The following is an 18711-nucleotide window of genomic DNA, read 5'->3' as shown; positions in this document are numbered from 1 at the left end:
TGCAACTCATGTTTGTACATGTCCATTCCAATAAGCTATGCTGTTATTTTGAAGCTTTCTAACACTATTTAAAGGGACTGGTCATTCTACTTGCTTCTACCTGTTGAGCTGCTGGGAGATAAGACGACTTGGTAAAAGGTAAAAAAAAAATAGAAATGAAAGTTATGCAAACCTAATGAGATTTGCAAATGGATAGTTTCATGTTTGCTTAAATAAATAAACAAATAACTGTTTCCCGGTGTTTATTTCAGCTGGATTGTTTCCATTTCTGTATATCAAGCTTGGTTGGTACACTGTGAAATTTGTTGTCCCATTCTACAATGGGTGTGAATCTGGAAAATACATCTGCAGTTGTATTTTGTGGCTTCAAAAAAAGACCCAGAGCATTTAGCATTTAATCTGAAAACATGTATTTTGCTCCCTTAATCCAAGGTTTCCTTTTGCTGTACATATTTTCAGTTACACATTGGAAGCAGTCAATCATCTAGTTTAAAGTGTGTCAGAGAAAAATCCAAAGTAAACCCTCTTGCGAGAGAAACAATCTTAGCACAGATCACTGTATTTTTAGCTGATTCTTCTTGCAGTCTAGACACTCAATGAAGTATCTTGCTTTTTTTCTTGGAATTACTGAAAATCACATGGAAGTAACAGCCCTCGTAAGAACTAATGTTTGGTTAAACATCAAAGATAACTTTGAGGTGATAGAGATTTTTTTTTTTGTGTCTCATCATGTGTGGAACATGGCTAAATCTGCTTTCACAAGTGCACCATAAATAGGAAGCAAAGCAGAAAGTTGGCCGTATTGCCAGCCTAACAATTCAGAGAAGCACATCAGAGCTAAGGTCAGGTAGGATTGCAGCTAATCCTCCTCGTAATTCTCTACTAGCTTACTGCCTGACCTGTGAATTGTGCCTCACCAACAATGTACCTTGAAGGCCCTGTGAGATGTAAGCATGCTGGCGTGCCCCTCTCCCTGGCAGCCACGATGTACCCCATCAGGGCAAGAATTGTGCAGATGGGAGCAAAGCTAAAAAGGTCACACTGGTCTGTGCCAGGCCCAGCCAAGAGACCAGCACAGACCATGTCAAATGTTTGAATCATCCAGTTCCACACTTCAAAACCATTGGGAATGCCTCCTGCTCCCTGTCTCTGCTTGTAGTTTCTTACCTCCATCCCAGTGTCATACTGTATTTCTTATTAAAGCAGCTCCCTCTGAAATCACCCAGCTGCCTGTTCGTGCTAAAAGATACTTGTCATTAATACTTGAAGATGGCTTAATGCTGTTCCAGAAGGTCCTTCCCTGCTGTGCTTTTTGGTTTCATTATTTAATTTGTTAGAATCAGCCTCCCTCTCACTGCAGGCACTGCTAATTGCAAGCACAAATACTGTGGATGTTTCCCTGATTATCAAGCATAAATATAAATATTAGTGAACAAAATTGATTGCAGGTGTAAAAGTAAGTGGTGATTGGGTGTGTTCCTTGGAAGTAAAAGTAATTGTTTTCTTTGAAGCACATGGTTAAAAAAATACTTTGTAATCAGCAGTTAAAAGGTTGAATGTAATTATATATAAGGTAATTGAAATTGCTTTTCTGAGATTTAGGGTTTTTTTTCCCTGTAAATCTGTGGGGGTTTTTTTGGAGAAGAAGAAAAAACAGTAGGTACTCTGCCCAGCCTTCTCCAGACTGCAGCACTAAGTGGAGTGTGCAAGTGGGAGAGCAATAGCCAGGGAGGGCTTCCTGCTGGGCTGCCACCCCTTGCTGGGAGCAGGCTGGTCCAGGTGAGGGTTTAATTGCTGGAGCCTTGGTGGATTGCTGTAACCTCTTCAGGAAATGGGGAGTGAAGCAATGGCCTTCCCTGTGAAACACCCTGCTAATGCATTCAGAACTAGATTGAGGGTAAATATTTGCATATGCTCTTACAAACTCATTTTTAAAAGGATTATAGCGAAAAATTTTTTGAGCCTGCTGTGACTTTCCTAATTCAAGTCTCTAACTGAGGGCATGAAATGCTAGCATTTATTTCTTTATCCATTTCACTTGCTTATTGATGCATCCACTCAGCTTTCATAAAAGGCAGCAAAACAATGTTTTGGTAGTGGCGTCAATGGGAGAGGCTGCAACAACCTGGGTCAGTTGTCAAAAGAGTGAAAGGAGCTCAAGGGCAGAAACTGTCATCAAATGTCCAAAAGACATCGCCTCCTAGGTACAAGCAATGGGAAGAGCCCAGCAATCTGTGATGGGCTTCTTGGCATGTGTCAGGAATTCGGCAAAATGGTATTTTGGTCAAAAAAGCTGACTGTTACTCTGTGCCGAATTTAAAGTGAAGAGGCTGCTGAGCTGTGAAGTCATCTAGCCTCTTCACTGCTAGTGATGTTCAGTTGTGGTAAAACAAATGTGCAAATGTGAACCTGTCAAATGGGCCAAGCTTTGTTTTAGTTTGCCTTTAACACTACCGTTTATTGTCCTAGAGGGGTTTTTTTATTATTCACTCATGGAATGATTCAAAGAGCACTGACTACCTTAGCATTAAATCAAAGGTCATCTTTCTTTAAACCTCATTTGACGAGCTGTGCAGATATGGATAAGTAAGTGTGCTGCATCTTCATGTTTCAAGGGAGTTACTCCCAGCTTAATTGTTCTTCTGGTTTCCCAAGAAGCTTAAATGAGTTGCCCAGGCAGCTGGTAATAAGGAAACTAGCTGCTATTTCCTGATGAAAAGCAAGAGATAGGACTCCTCAGCAAGCTGTATTGTTCCCTGCTCTGATAACTGCCCTGCAAGCCGCACCCTTCTCCTTCACCCTTCTCCGATGGCCTCAGAAACTGCTTTTCTGTCCTTGTGAAAAATGCAAGTTGGTGTCTTTTCTCTGGTGACTGCTGTTCTGTTCCTGCTCAAGGGGTCCTGCGAGGGAAGGGCTGTGTGTTTAGCACACGTGATTTAAGGTATAATCCACCAGTTTTGGTTTGGGGTTTTTTTTTTTGTTTGACTTTTTTAAAATGCTAATATGACAGAGCAGGCCATGCAGGTCTGATTCCACCTCCTCATAAGAGGTGGTTGGAACGTTTTGTTTCCTTGTGGCCTTGGTAGTGTGTCATTTAGCTGCTTTTGCTATAGGGAGTGTTGCACTTACTTATCTCAAAGATATCTCAGATCTAGGCAAATTCTATGAACTACGTGGAAGTGTTCATTAGCCTGGTTTTACACAAGATTGTGACCACGGTTATGATTGATGGCATCAGTCTGTAGGAAGTCACCTGTTACCTTACTTGGGTAACAGCTGATATGCACGACATTTCTAAGGTCTAAAGCCTTTTCACTGAAAGGTGGCATCGATTTAGTGGAAGGTATCAGCCAGAGCTCTAACCTACTTGAGCACAGGCACCACCGGCGCCCAGTGTGCCTGGGGAGGTTAAATTGCCTCGAACCATTTGACAAAGTATAAAAAATTCTTTAAGGGATTAGATGCATTTCCTAAAGCTTGTTCTATCTGCATGCAATGACCTTGTGGTACCTCTATTTTCCTTCCATATTGTCAGGAAAGAGACTGGCAGTTCTCTTGCAGAAGCTGCTGCTAACTAAAACCATAAATACTTTTTTTGAGGCTCACACTTACGTGTAGAAACCATGTGAGTTTTAAGGGACCATGTGTCTTTCCTGAGACTGCATGTTTCTTAGGCTCTTTCCATCTGTTGAAAAGGCTTGAAAAAGCAGGGTTGTGTGCTCAGCATTTCTTTTCCATCTCTGAAAGAAACTGGACCTGCATAAAAAGAAAATACACATTTAGATTTACAACAACATACAAATGTAGCCACATTCACAGAATCTATATCTGGTCTGTTTAGAAATGGTGCTTCTCTCAGTGCCTTGTTTGCTGCAACTGGTTTTCTTGAGAGCTGTAATATTTAGCATATTTTCATAACAACATTTAATTTCTCTGATTCCTTGATTTTTATGTCTCGCCTCAGTCCTACTGACCTCTTGTGACATACAGTCACATGCATCCATGTGTGTTGTGTAAGACTCTAGGTGGGGAGCAGCAGGAAGAGAGAAACTTTTAAGATGCCTGAAGCGAGTATTTAGTTAAGCTCAAAGTAATGGATGCAAAAAAAAAAATTTCAAAGCGGTATATCTACTAGATCTGTGCTAATGGAATTGGTGATTTTAATTCTGTTGCCTCCCTTAACTTCTATATGAACCTGTCTTAAACACTCCTGCATGTGCAGAACCACCACGTGGCAAATCATACTGCAGCATTTGTGCATGAACTAAAATTGTGATGGCTGCCCAGGAGGAGCCTGGTGTTCTTAAGTGAAGTGTGGAAATCTCTTGTGCTATCCTTTGGCAATAGATTTCAGCTGTGGCTGAGAGAGGATCATTCCAGTTAAGTGAATAAGGAAAGTGTTTTAAGTGTTGACAGACCTGATCCTGAGAGTCCTAGCTTAAAACTGTCACTGATGTCTCTTCTCTCAGTCCTTCTTGTAGCCCTGTCTTGTCCTTGGTGCTTAGTGATTTTTGGATAAGTTCAGGCCTGTTTACTGGAGATTTGTTCAGCTTGAACAGGACCCCATGCGTATTAAAGCAAGTTCAGGTTTCCTTTATAATGTCATTGAAGAATAAGCTCCCATTTCACAGCACACATTAAGTTTGTATCTATTTTTTATATACAAAGACTTCACCATGAAAATACTGGCTTTGTGGAGAAGCCTGACTAAATCTTTATAGAGGAAAATAATGTGAAAACCTGAGTTAATGTCTGATAGGGAGGGAAGGGAAGCTTTCTTCTTGGGAGAAGAGTACATAATTGGATTTTTGTTCATCCATTGCCAAATTTATGTTTTTAACTGTTTTATCAGCTACATTAGGTTTCTTCACCAAAATTCGGCCTAGGAAGGAGAAATTGCTAGTTTACAACGCCATATAACTACATAAATACAATTGCTGACTAGATGACTCAGAATCAGGTAGTAATACAGGCTGAAGTTGCCCAAAGTGGGGTGGGGAGGAAATTTCCCAGAGTTTTCTTTGCAAGCGGCAGAACTGCATGACAGCCAGCAGCAAGCAGTCTTACATGGAAATATGTATTCTTGAACTCAGTATTGTTCTGAGCCATCTGGCGAGCAGTAGCTCTGAACTATTGCCCAGCTCTCACCATACTTATTGAGGATTCTATAATGAACAGCTATGGCTGCCCTTGCCAACCAAGTACAGAGTCAGTATTTTATTACACCTTCAGTGTGTGGGATAAGGCTGCTTTCCATTTGGCTCCTTTGGCAGTGTTCTGCTTACATGCTCCTGTAAATGATCTATTACGTATTGGAGACTGCTGGGCAAAAGTTCAAATTAAATCATGCCATCTGACCACAATTACACCATTCTCAGGCAACTGAAGTGTATTTTTGTGAGCCTTTAAATAAACATTACATTGTACATGTAACCAAATATGTACAATAATCATTTTTACAGAACACACCCATTTACATGCAAATATACCATGTAAGATAGTATTTATTTCTCATCACATATAACTAATGAAACAAAAGCTCATAGCTCACTGAAGCTCAAGCAGTGTTTATTCTGTCTTTTTTTTGGTATTAACCAGTGGCTTATTTTAGTTAGTTTCTCTATTTACAGCCTTTACTTTTAAAATGGGACTCTTGGCCTAGAGAGTGTCCTCATTTTACTTATTTTTCTATCTTGGGGTGTAACATTCCAAATTTTAAAAATTTTGCTTTTAAGACTAACAGACAAGAAGGTTTCTGCAACCTGATTCATGAAGATAAGTGCAGAAGCCTGTGCCTTTGTTTTATACCACTAGACTCTCTTAGAACTCACTGTTTAGGATCTCTCAGGCTTGCATGAACCATGGGCTTAAGGTTTAGACTTCTTCCATGATCTTTATTTTGGAATACATTTATACCTCTAAAAATTGCTTTTAAATTTCCTAATGAGCAGAAGCAGCTTCTCTAATCTCTTATCTCTGGCTATCTTCACCTTTTCCAGTGTGCTCCCTATGGTTGGCAGTAACATTTGTTTGAAACACCACCCTATTTGCAGCTGTTTGCGCTTCTGGGAAGGGGTTAAGCAGGTTCTGCTGATTTGCGGAGGTAGGTGACTCACTACTCCACCCGGATAGAGGGGAAGTGGCTGTCTAGAGGGAGAGGATTCATACAATGTGAAATCAGAAGTGACCATTGTGAACTTCGAGTTTGACTGAAAGAGCCGGAAAGGCTCTATAGTTAAAACTCAGGATTATCAGCTCTACATCCAGGCGAGCTAAAAGTTGTCTGAGTGTCCAGGCTGTGCTTCTGGAGCATGGGCAGAGGTGGGATAGGAAGCCAGAGGCAGGAGGCTTGAGGATGAAGCCCACACTGGAATTTGCTGCCTTGGTAAGGCTGTGTCTGGGCTGCCCTTGAAAGCAGTGGAGGAAAGGCAGCAGCTCAATTCCTTTGGGAAGTTTTTTTGTACCATATCAGATCCATGAATCACATTCCTGATGAGGCTTGTGCAGTTTTTAAAGTGGTGTCCAGCAAAACACATACTTCTTTAAAGTACAGTTTGACATTATTTCCTTTTGGATGTTTCATAATATTTATTTATACTAAGTTTATTAATAAATGCAGAAGGAAATGAATTATTCATTTAATATCCTTTTGTACCTTGATGTTTCCCAGTAGTGTATCAGCTAGTAATTTGAATATAACTTCCTTCTTTCTTATTGATAAAAACCTGGTTGTTGTGGAAACCACAGATTTTTATTTTTTTTTCCCTTAATCTTGAGCTGTTTCAGTTTGTTAAATCTGTGCAGGTAATCTTCTTGAAAACCCCTTATATATTTATACTAAGATTCTATCCTTTCTGTACTGGTAATCAGCCTAACCTTACAAGCACCCATATATATTTAAGTAGAAATAAATTGTATCCATAACTACATTAGTGCCCTGTCACTTGCCAATCAGTTACTATGTTTGAAGTATTTGTAACAGGTTAATTTTTGTTCCTGTTTTTTTTGTTGCCACAAAAAAGTTATCCTATTCATTAAATATATCTGCTATAGTTAGAGTCCTTGAATCAACTTCCAAGTGAGCTGCACCTGTCCATTACAAAAAACAATAGTGAGATTTGATGCATTGTTCCTTGGTTTATGGACATCCTGTGGGTAGTTTGCCTAAAACTAGCTAGGTCAAGGCCACTGATTCTGTTGTTCCTGCCTCAGTGAGCCATTGGCTTGTGCTGACCTTTGATCTACCTTGTTAATTTTTATTTCATTAGAAATTAAGGCCCACATCTAGGCTTTGACTATTTACGTAACTAATTTACTCAATAAAATAGAAAAAGACTACTCTACCTTCTAATATAATTGTAGATGATGAATATTTGATAATAGCTATTCACTTCCTGTCACTTTGACCCTCTCCACATCCTGGGGAAAAAAAAATAGAGGAATTCAGCCATAGATGAAAAAATGAAGGCTTAGTTTGGGAAAGGGTGTGAGAATTGCAGAACTGAGGTCAGCCGTGAAAAACACTGACAGGAAGAAGCCTAGAGATGCCTAAAACAATTCCTGTCAATCTCTTGTCCAGAGTAATGAAAGGGATTGTAACAGCTAATACAACAGCTACACTTGTTTCTACCTTTTTTTTTTTTTTTTTTTTTGGTAGTTTTGAGGAATCTGTGTTGTCAACATTTGGCTGATGGTTGTGATCCTCTATTGCTCGTTTGAAAAACTTTGTTTTCCCGTGAAGTAGGAGTATTTTCCCTGAATTCTAACTGTGAACAAGAAGTATCCTTGTTAAGCAGTAATGAACCCATTGGCCTAGCTCTGTCTTTGAGCTGCAGAATCCTTCCTCTGTTTTCATATGTTATAACTACAGATTAAATAAGGAAATTTTTGTTTTGGGGTTATACATCTTAGCTGTGTGCTGTGTTTCCTGACGTGGCCCAAATTCTGCCATCAAACTTAAAGAAACAAAAAACCCCCAAATATCCTGCTCCATTAACTAAAAGTGACATAAGCCATAAATAATGTACCTACGAAGAATGGATAAATGGGTCTATGTCATTCATTGGTGCAATAAGCGCCTGCTGTATTTGCTTCATGCTCAGAATTATAAATACATAGAGATAACATGAGGTTATTTCTGCAATAAAGTTACTTATTGATATAGCAGTATAATAACCCATTGCTCCCTTCCTTATTTCTGAGAAGACTTATCTTTCCTTAGCTTTTTAAAAATCTCTTTTTTGCATGTCCCGTGGAACAATGAAGAAGAGTATGCATTCCTGGGACTTGGTCATTTTTTCAGACATGGAGTTATCCTCCTTTCTGATACTGGAAGAAGTTCTCAGTCTGATATTTGTTGAAAACACTAGAGAAAATTATTTCTATGTTGCTAAACATCCTGTGCCTTTTGAAGGAGGGAGGAGGGAGAACCTTACCATGCTGTCTCCTTTTCTGACCCTTTGTTCCTTGCAAACTTGAATTGCTTGTGCTGTTTATCTTAACTTCTTGTGCAATCTTTCCTCCCATTTCTTCTGTGAAAATACCCAAGTTAAAGACAATGGCTGAAACTGACAGAAACACAACACCAGAAAAGCCCTTTTGATCAGAACAGTCCTCCAGCTCTGAGCTGCCAGGAAGTGATTTAGTGAAAAGGAATATTAAATATCACAAATAATACTCTTATAACAAAAGTTGTATGTAATTTTGAACTTCCAAATGACTCAAATTTTACTGAGAAGTATAGGGCTTCAAGTATGGCTGGATAGTTGAACTATGATTATTGTGTCTTCCCCTTTTGAGAGGGAGTTCCTAAAACAGGAATTAGCAGAGCTGAGTGACAACAGAAAGCAAACCAGACTGAGTTGTTGGATTGTGTACTGTGGTCTGCATGAAGAATATCATCAATTGTCTTGTCATAAATGCCAAGTGTCTTTTTATAAGTTATTTGGTATATTTACCCTATCTGCTTTCTTCTCTTTGCCTTCCCTCTTGTGTTCTCCCCCACCCCACAAATGATTTTCATTCCCCTGTATATTTAATGATTTAGCTATTGAAATGAAGCACCAATATAGCTCTTAATTTACACAGGTAATTTTTCTGCATGAATTAGGACTAGACTCAACCCTAATGTGTACTGAAGGTTGCCCTACTGCTAACAGGCAGTTGAAACTTTTTTTTTTTTTTTTTGGAAGGCATGAGAGATTAACATTGCTTGTCTATAAGCTACTGCAAAATTTATCAGAATCCATTGAGGCTTGCATTTACACAACTATGCCGGTGATAAGCTTACTACTATGGGTGTGTTTGAGAAATTGAGAACTTAGCCTCAGTACTTACTTGTTTTCTTCAGATTCAGTTGTACAGTTACTTGAATCTTGTCAAGAAGCATGTTGGCTGTTCTAGGTGTCTTGTGCCAGAGCTGCTCTGAGAACAGGTGCTCCAGGAGGGGGTTTTAGTGCTTCTGTACCTGGTCTGAATGAAAGTGAAGAGGTAAATGAAACCAGGGAAAGAAATAAAGATAGAAGTAATACAGAGTGTCTGCTGTGCTCTGAAGCCTAGCAGAATTGCAAGGTCACTTCTGCATCTACCACTGTTAATTCATTAAAGATTTAGATTTTAAATCAGAATCTCGAACAGGATAAGATTTCTATGCAGGCATCGTTAGCCGTATTGCAAACGTCTTTAACGTCTTTAGCATCATACTATGTGCATGCCCATCTTTTTAGTTAAAAGTTCAGAGGCTGGCATGAAACAGCACTAAAACCTAAAGGGAAACTATGAGATTTGTCCACTTGTCAAGGAAAAAGTCCTTGAGACTGATTTTTTGGCTTTTCTTTTTGGCATACATATTTAATAGTATGTGGGATTATTTCTATGGGGGGAGGAATAGCAAGAATTCAAAAAGCTCTCCCTACAATTAAGTGAATAGCTAACAGAGGTAGAAGAAAGCTCAATGTTACAACATGATCCTTAATTCTACTGTACTCTCTTATTTTATGAGCATCTAGTCTGTACCCCCACAAGCTATTGCAATCTCTTCCTCTCATCAGGCTGGTGCAGCTGCAGCTTCCCAGGGGCACCACCTTGTGGTCGTGGTAAAATTTGTGCAAAAAAGAGCCCATTTCTTGAATTGACTTTTGAAATTATACAATCTATTATATTTATTATATTATACAGGCTCTTACATCTGAAATCAACCAGCAATTCTCCTCCCAAATATGCTTAAATAAATAAAAAATTAATTTAAAAAACTACCTGCTTCTAACTTATAGGAGGAAGAGCAAGAGTTGTAGTTTTGCTTAAATCTATGGTTTGCCTATAACAAATAGCCAAGACCTCTGATGTGCTATAGGGATTTTTTTTTTTTTTTTTTCTTCCAAGAGGTAGGTAACACCACTTGAAAACATGGCACAGTGAAATGACCAGAAAAGCATATAATTCATTATAATCTGTAATATAACTTGAGGATGACAGGAAAATGAAGAACCTTTCATACCTTTTTTTAAAAGATGATTCAAAACTTCTGCTATTTGGTCAATGTTAAGGCCCTTAAAATAGAATTTAAGTCTTTCTTTGCTTTAAAGGAACAGGTGGCACACTATTGTATCTTGAATGATTTGAATCCAAATGGAGTTTGGATTAATAATTCTGACACTGTGCATTTTTATGAATATTGAAGCATTCCTAGGGCAAAGTGTTATCATCAAAAATTGAAATTGGAGGATCAGGAATGCCTTACTACTGTAGTCAAGCACGCATTTAATTTTTATCACACGTTATTTCATGATAGTTGAGATGCTGAGGGTTTAGCCTGGAGAAAAATCCTTCTGTATAGACATTCTTTATGAAAAATATCCCAGTGACAAAAATTATGATGTTCAAAGACTGAGCCTACAGTATGTAGCAAATGTATTGAAAAGTAGCTATTTATTAGATATATTAAATATAAATAATAGTTGCCCATACAAATATATTCAGTTCTTACTATTCTAACATATGCACACACTGCTTACAAGACTGAAAAATAGCTACAGTCCAGTAATTTATACACTTCAGGAAGTTGATGGAAGGTTTTCCAGTGCTGGGTTCTTTCAGGAAAGCTCTATTTGAGATCATTTAAAAAAAAAAATAAAAATCACAGGATGGTGTAACTGGAGATAACTTGTTCCAGAGCTGTGAAGCTGTCCAGGAAATCTTCCTCTTCAATTCCGAATTTAGTGTACTGGTGAATATAGGCTCTGTGTGTTGAAGTCACAGTAGGAAAATGGGTAAGACATTAGAAATCAGTGAAGAATCTGACACGTGAAATCAGATTGTATAGTTATGGTAAAAACTTCAAATGAAGGTTGGTTTCCACCCAGTAACCATGCTGTTTAGTTTCTACCTTGCTCTCTTGAACTCATTTTGTAATTCATACTTATTGATAAGTCATGACTTGTTTCTAAGAGGTTCTATAACTTTGTGTATTGCTTTGGGAAACAAAATCGCAGCTAACAAAACTGGCCTGACTGGGAAATGGAAGGAGAAGTGATTATTAAATGAGAAAAGTAATTTATAGATTTGAGATACAAAGCCTAAACCTGTGTGTGCAGGATAGCTTGCTTCTTGTCACTGGTGTTTTTGTAACAGGTGGTAAAACTAGGAGCACAGCTAGTGGCAGCAGTTTTCCTCTTTTGGCTTTTAATTGCAGAATTTCTGTGCTAGAAACTCATGTTTAGCAGACATCTGCTGTGACATGCAGTAACCTTGGCTTCATGATGATCAAAGTAAAGAGGCAATTCTTTTCTAGAGTCCTCGCTTCTAATGAAAAATCAAATTAATAGCATGGGAGCCTTAGTAAATACACAAATCCCCTAAATGCTTCTGAACTGAGACAGGAACTTTTCCCCCGGACTGTGCAGCATGTGTACCCAATTTAGAAACTATATGATCAGTAAAAGAGTTTCTCTGTGTTATTTTTAGAATGGTCACATTGGTATGCACTAAATTTGGGGAGTTTTAGTACTGAGAAAATAGTCAGACTGACAGCACTAGAATAAGTTGTCTCACCCACAGAACATAAGCACTGTTCTGTGTTCCTCACCCTGCCATCATGTTTCAAACATAAAAATGTTTCAACTACAGTATGGGAACAGCCTTCATGCTTATTTTACTTTACTTTGCTGAAAGAGTGAGCTGTATTTACAATGATTTTGCTACCACTGAAGATATTGGCAGTTATTAATGAAGTATCAGCATAATTACTTTCACTTACTTGGAAGCAAACATATTCCAAGCTTTTCCTACAACATTGTCAAGAGGTTTCAGCAGGAACTGGCTATTGCTGACCAAAGAAGCAGACTTTTCGTACTTGTTAAATGCTCTTGGTGTTTTCCACGCATTAAAGGCATCCTGAGGGTTTAGCCATGATGTATATAATGAGGGATCTCGGAAACTTCCTGCAGCAGAAATAAGACAGCCCTGTTGACAAATGTAAAGCTACAGGCTTCTGCATCTTGATCTCAGTAGTCTTGTGTGACCTAATCAATGCCTGGCAGATCAATTCAGGCCTTGAAAAAAATCTGCAGAGTGATCAGCCTATTGAAAATACAACTGTTTTAAACAGATTCATTAGATTATCTAGAAGCATACTCTTGTATCGGTACTTCATCTGTAAGCTATGCTCATCACTCCAGAAGCAGCTAAATATATTTTCAGACAGTATAGCCAAGAATCCTGTCATATACATGGACTTCAGTCTCTTCCTCCTTCCCTGAAGTGGTTCAGGAAACACAGAAGTCAGTTGTAAATATAACAGCCCTAAGCAATTAGACAACGTGGCCTTGGACATTAAAATGTTTCTAGAGGGAATATTGACCTTAGTCAAATGTGTGGCCTTGGGGTTTTTTCACTTTCGTCAGGTATGGTTGAAAAGAAAACAGTGAGATAGGAAACAAGAATCACTGAGGTACTGTGTTTTTCCTTCTTACCTAAGTCTACGCTGTGCATATCTTTTCCTCGCAGGATAACTAGGTTGGCAATGGAGGTATTGAACTGCAGTGGCTTGTTTGTGGAATGACTGGAGGGGATGGAGGAGCCTAGACGTGGCGGTCGTACTTGCCAATCAATACCTATGAGATTTTGGCAAAAAAGATACAAAAGAAAGTTAATGTGTCATGAAATATGCATTCAGACTAGCCGAAGAGTCAGACGGTAACTAACACTGTGCCCCAAGTTGAGATCATATTAGAGTTTGTGGCTTCTGCACGTTGGATAAGTAGCAATTACACAATTTTCAGAGAAAACCAGTGCTAATCCAGCAGTATTTGCCTAGCAGTCACTAGTCTTACCAGAGAAAATGGATACTTGTTTCTATATTAAGCAACCTGCCAGGCCATTCTTTGCATAACTGGAAGCTGTACTGAATTCCGCATGTAAATGATATGGGAGAGCTAAACATGATTTTTATTAGTAGAAGGTGTAAAAAGAAAAAGTATAACAGAACTAACTATCCAAGGAATGTTCCAAATGAATCGTGTAAATTAAGCACATGGCCAAAAACTGTTTTGTTTTGCGTATTTTCAATAGTTATAATTAACTGAGATGTCTGGGAGCAAAAACAGGAGCAAGCCAGGAGCTGCAGCGGCAGCTGAGTGAATAGTTGAAGGAGCAGCTGGCTATGTAGAGGCAAATTCCTGCTGTCTGAGGGCAGTAACTCGTTTCTGAACTGACTAAAGCTAGTCAGTGAGCTCCACAAAACAATAAGCTTTATTTCATCTGTAAAAATAAATGCCTGAAGAATGACAGATACTGAAGATGAGTGAATGCTTTTTACCTTCCTCCATTTTAGCATTAGCAATGAGCATCTGCCTTAAATGCTTGATGAGTCCAGGCCAACTGAATGTGCTATAAGCGAGGGAGTTTTCAGGCATCTGAGGTATGTTACGAAGACCCAACATCTTGAATTCGGGATGTGGAACTAACGTCTCCATTAAGTCTCCTGAAAGAAGAAATTAACAGCTGTGGATGTTTGACAAAAATATTGCATAGGCTAGCTAAAATAGGAGAAGAGAGTGAGGAATTTTACAAAGATCTAGCAATTTAAGGTAAGAAACAAAGCAGGTTATGTAAAGTTTTAATTTGACAAATTTATGGACACACATCAAAGTAATGCAAACTTGCTACGTACTACTGAGTTCTATACAAGCATGTTAGTAGCTCTTATTTTACAGTTTAGACTTGTCTCACTTTATAGTCTGGATCAAAATCTCAAAGACCCTATGTACTGCTAAAGAGATTGACAGACAGATGTGAAAGTTTAATTTTACATGCAAAACTCTCAACAATATTGGTAACTTTCTCTAATCCCTTAAAGATACAAATGTCAGCCTGTTGCTTGTTGCTGCCAAGTTATATGCTAGCCTGTCTTCTGCCTGAGCAAAACACAAAACTTTCATTCTGTTTCAGTTTATACAAACTTCTAATGTGAAATGTAAAACTCAGTCCAAAATTACTGTCCTGCAAAAGTTTCCTCTGAATTGTAAATAGGTACAGTGGTGTCTGAAATCACTTGAAAAAAGGAGAAACAGGGTTATTTTGGTAAAGACTGAAACCAGAAGCTGGGGGATCTATTTTGACTCTGGTACAAAATTGGGATTGAACTCCTAATTTAGTCTTTTCCTTCACTTTCCCATCTTAAATCTTGGGATGTATCCAAATACTTGAGTAAGGAGACTAAAGAACTTCACAATATGAAATGACTTCAGAAAGATGTGTGAGAACGCATTAGGTAGATATAGTTAGATACCTAATGGGTTTCTGCTATAGTGTAAGCCACCTTCTGCTGTGTAAGTGGGCTGGAAAACACTCCCCAGTTGATGTGCAATGACTTGATTTACATCCCTGAAGGAGATCTGCTTAATATTCATCAGCTGAGCACAGATCTTGTGGATGACATCATTTTCATGAACAAGAAGGGCATCTGATGACTGGTACAGACGTGACAGAGTCAAAACAGAGTTGTAGTTTTGAACAATGATCTGGAAAAAAACAAAAAAAACACACACAAATGAGAGTCAAACAACTTAATCTCCTTCTAGTTTATAATACTCTGGCTACTGTAATTTCCTCAGTTATGACTTAGGAAGTGATTCATTTTCTTTGCAAAAGTGCAGAATGAGGTCAGGAACTAGCAGAGCTTTTTCATGGAAAGAGAGCAAGACCTGTGACAATCATGTTATCTATCTCACTTCATACAAACATGCTAGAATAAAATCTGTCCGGGAACTGGTTATAATACTGAGATATTATCATAACAGGAGATTTCTAGTTAGCTAATAGAGCTTCTTTTGAAACTGCATTATACTTTAGCATTTACATTATCAATAATTTTTTTTTTTTTGGTGTAACGTACCAAATACTAGGCAAACATTAGCTGTGTTACTTTCTGTCATGTTGAACTTTTAAAAGTAAAATGTACCTCTTTTCTAGTTTATTTCAGTTGCAGATATTTTATGTTTAAAAGTAAACAGTGATTATAAACTTGCAGAGTATCTCTGGGAAATACGACATTCACCTCACCAGTGCCGTAGGGCCAGATAACGTTGTTTAATATAAATGAGGTTGGAAAAGCATCTCTTAAACATTGGGTCACATATGCGCCCAAGCCAGATCCTGTACCACCAGCCATGCTCATTATTGTGAAAAATCCACCGAGTCGATCACATTTCTCTGCTTCTTTTTGCACCAAATTCATTATTACTTCTTTGTGTTTAGGCCCGTGAACAGAATAACTGTTGAATAACACACAAAACAGTAAGACAGGGCAGGTTATATCAAAACAAAAACAGAAAGGTGAAGCTATTCATAAAGCATACTTATTATTATTATTATTTACATAACCTCGCATATCATCCATCTGCAGTAAAGAATCCTCAGCTGTGACATTTATTTTGCGTGTTATTTATAAACTGTGCTCATTGTTTCCTATTCTTAAACTGAATATGTTCACTCTATTTTAAAACGTTAGATTTTCACTGTAAATACCAATTTCACCTTGCAAAAAGCAGTTTAGACATTTCACTGCTATATATATTGCTACTTTAACTTAAAAATAAACCAAGTTAATGTTACATACTCTGTACCTCGCACAGCTGCAATAGTACCACTCCTAGAGTCTAGACAGCTCATTAGCCTCTACAGTTCCCTTAGTGAAGCTTGAAACAATTGTTCATACCCATTTGCCCAGTTGTTCCCTGACCCTTGCTTCTGACAGAAGTGTGACCGGTCATCATATTTCCAGTAGCCAGACCTGGCAGCCATTGATAAGGTTTGGCTGATTACTTTAGGTTCCATGTCAACAAGCACAGCCCGGGCAACAGGTACTGGACAAGAAGAAAAACAAAACTAAGAATAATGTGCCAATACTAGAACTTGTTCACATAAGATGGATAGACTTGCAAATTGTATTCCTCCCACCCGTGTAAGCCGAACTATTAAAAGGACAGTACAGGCAGGTACAGAAAGGAGGACCTGGCAACGCCCTGGATTTCTGGTGAACCATCTATTGTTCCAAAGACAAATCTGAACTCTAGAGACCACAGAGCTTTCAGGAAAGAAACCACTTACTGTGTTTGATAACACCAAATTTAGATACTCTGGGTCCTACTCCATGGTATGATCTATCTACAGTAGAAAATGCAGATGTTTGGAAGGAAAAATTATGTATGTATGCATGCATATATGCTCAGCTTCCAGCTGTGTTACTGGCAGACTTGCTCTGTGGTCTCACACTTTAGTGCAGATTTTCCTTCTGTGGTTGTTAGCAACGTCGTGAAGGCAGAGTGTTGTGATAATTCTTCAAGACTGAAAGTAAAACTCATTCTTCAACTGAAGGCAAAAGAGTTTGTTTATTTCTGTACTCTTATCTGTATTAGGCTGGAAACGAGACCCTCTGTGGGAAACAAACACTTAAATGTTGTACCTTCAGATTCCTCCTCGCAGAAAAAACGTTCTTTGCAAGCATCATGGTAGGATTCATTCTCCTTCTTGGAACACAACACATGTGTGCCATGGACGTCACTGCAGATAGCATTAAACACCTCATGACCAATTTGGTTACCACACTGACCAAGCTGGACTGTGACTATTGACATTCTTATTCACTTTGTATTTAAGCCTAAAAAAGAAAAGTGTGCCTTTAGTAACTGTGGAAAAGAGGGGGGAAAAGGTTCTGACAAGTAGATTTCTGATCAGTTTTGCAATTTTCTGAGAACCCCTAGTGAGAAGGGAAAGGCTACGCTACAACCAGTAGCTATTTCTAGGGAAAAGCAGACTGTCAGCACTTTCTCCTGAACATCAGAAGAACACAGATGGCAGTTTACAGGAAATCAATCTGTTTACTGTTGCTATACCTCTGGAGGGAGCTGAAACCAACCATACAGCAAACAAAGTCTTTGTTTTCTTACTTTTGCTTAGTAAGGCAGGATAGAAACAAATAATTATAACCCAAACAAAGTGATAGGATTAGGCTGTAAAAGCATAAGAAAGTACCATATGCTTTTAGAAATGTGAAGCCTGTTCAAAAATCTAGCTGATTTCCAGTCCTGTACTGCTATGGGCCTGATGCCAAATCTGCTGAGGTGACAAAAGGGTTTGCTAGAGTATTCCCCTTGCTTCCACCACAGAAAGCAAAGTTTTTGATTCAGTCAGTACTGGTATGTTTTGACATTTTTTCCCCCACTCAGCATTTTGCAGCAGCTCTGTTTTCTCACTTTTCTATTCTCCTTTCACAGAAACAAGGTCAATTTTTTTAAACTCGCTTCATTATTCTGGGCTTCTATTTTTCATTATCATCCCAGCTGTGCCGCAGCACTTCTGTAACAGCATTCTTTGGATAACTGCCAGCGCCCGTAACTCGATCCTGCTGCGTTTTGCAGGCAGGTACGTGCTATTTTTGATTCCTGTGCTTGATTTCAGCACTGCTGCCAGCCTGCACCTCACAGCCTAAGGCCAGCCTGTGTGTTACTGCAAGGCTGAGTTACTCCTCACCGCAGGAAATAAATAAATAAAGATGCAAATGATTTTCAGAAAAGGCTCACGTCCTGCCGTGCCTACTATCGGTGTGCTCTGCGCCTGTCACTCGGAGCAGGCAGCTGTCGCTTGAACCCTCCTTTCTGGAGCTGCAGTCACCCGCCTGCGTGGGGAGACCCACTCGGGCTCCGCCGTGCCGACAGGGCCTGGCCAACGGCCGCCCGCCCACCCTCCGGGGCCGCCATGTTGCCGGTGCTACCCGGCCCCCAACGTCGCTCGGCCGCCTCGTTCCCCTTCCAGAGCCTTTCTCCTCGCCAGCTCCCTCCCCTCCCGGGCCTCCCCGCCGGTCCAGCTGCCCTCCCGAGGCGCCTGCCCCCCCCACCCGGGCAGCGCCGGCCGCCCTCGGCCCCGCTCGCCGCCGGCTTCTCCTCAGGGCTGACCTCGACTCCCCCCGCGCTGAGGCGCTCGGGCGCCGCCAGCGCATGCGCAGCCACCTGGCTCCCCGATCCCCTTCCCCGCCGGTTCGGAGCCAGACGCGCCTTCGAACAACCCGCTTCGCGCATGCTCAGAAGGGACTCCGGGCAGGTCGGGTATGAGGGGGTCGGTCGTCTGGGCTTCGCCGAGGGCACTACGCATGCTCCTTCCGCGCGGCTTCGCCGCGCCCTCTGCGCACGCTCCGTGCCAGGAGCAAAGCCGGCGGGC

General features: G+C 39.8%; 1 protein-coding gene across 1 annotated transcript; it reads right to left on the bottom strand.

The window, feature by feature from the left end:
* Positions 1 to 3319: 3319 nt before the first annotated feature.
* Positions 3320 to 18673, bottom strand: TUBD1 (tubulin delta 1). Its single transcript, XM_049804052.1, is given in 12 exon segments — positions 3320 to 3756; positions 8436 to 8531; positions 9337 to 9439; positions 9441 to 9471; positions 12254 to 12437; positions 12969 to 13109; positions 13814 to 13978; positions 14786 to 15017; positions 15554 to 15770; positions 16214 to 16361; positions 16961 to 17155; positions 18450 to 18673. Coding segments are annotated over 11 exon segments (1575 nt in total). The 5' UTR covers positions 17133 to 17155; positions 18450 to 18673; the 3' UTR covers positions 3320 to 3670.
* Positions 18674 to 18711: the final 38 nt, after the last annotated feature.

This window comes from Accipiter gentilis, chromosome 6 (genome assembly GCF_929443795.1).
Source record: "Accipiter gentilis chromosome 6, bAccGen1.1, whole genome shotgun sequence".
NCBI lineage: Eukaryota > Metazoa > Chordata > Aves > Accipitriformes > Accipitridae > Astur > Astur gentilis.
The sequence above is the reverse complement of the archived record's forward strand: the minus strand, read 5'-3'. Positions and strand labels throughout refer to the sequence as shown.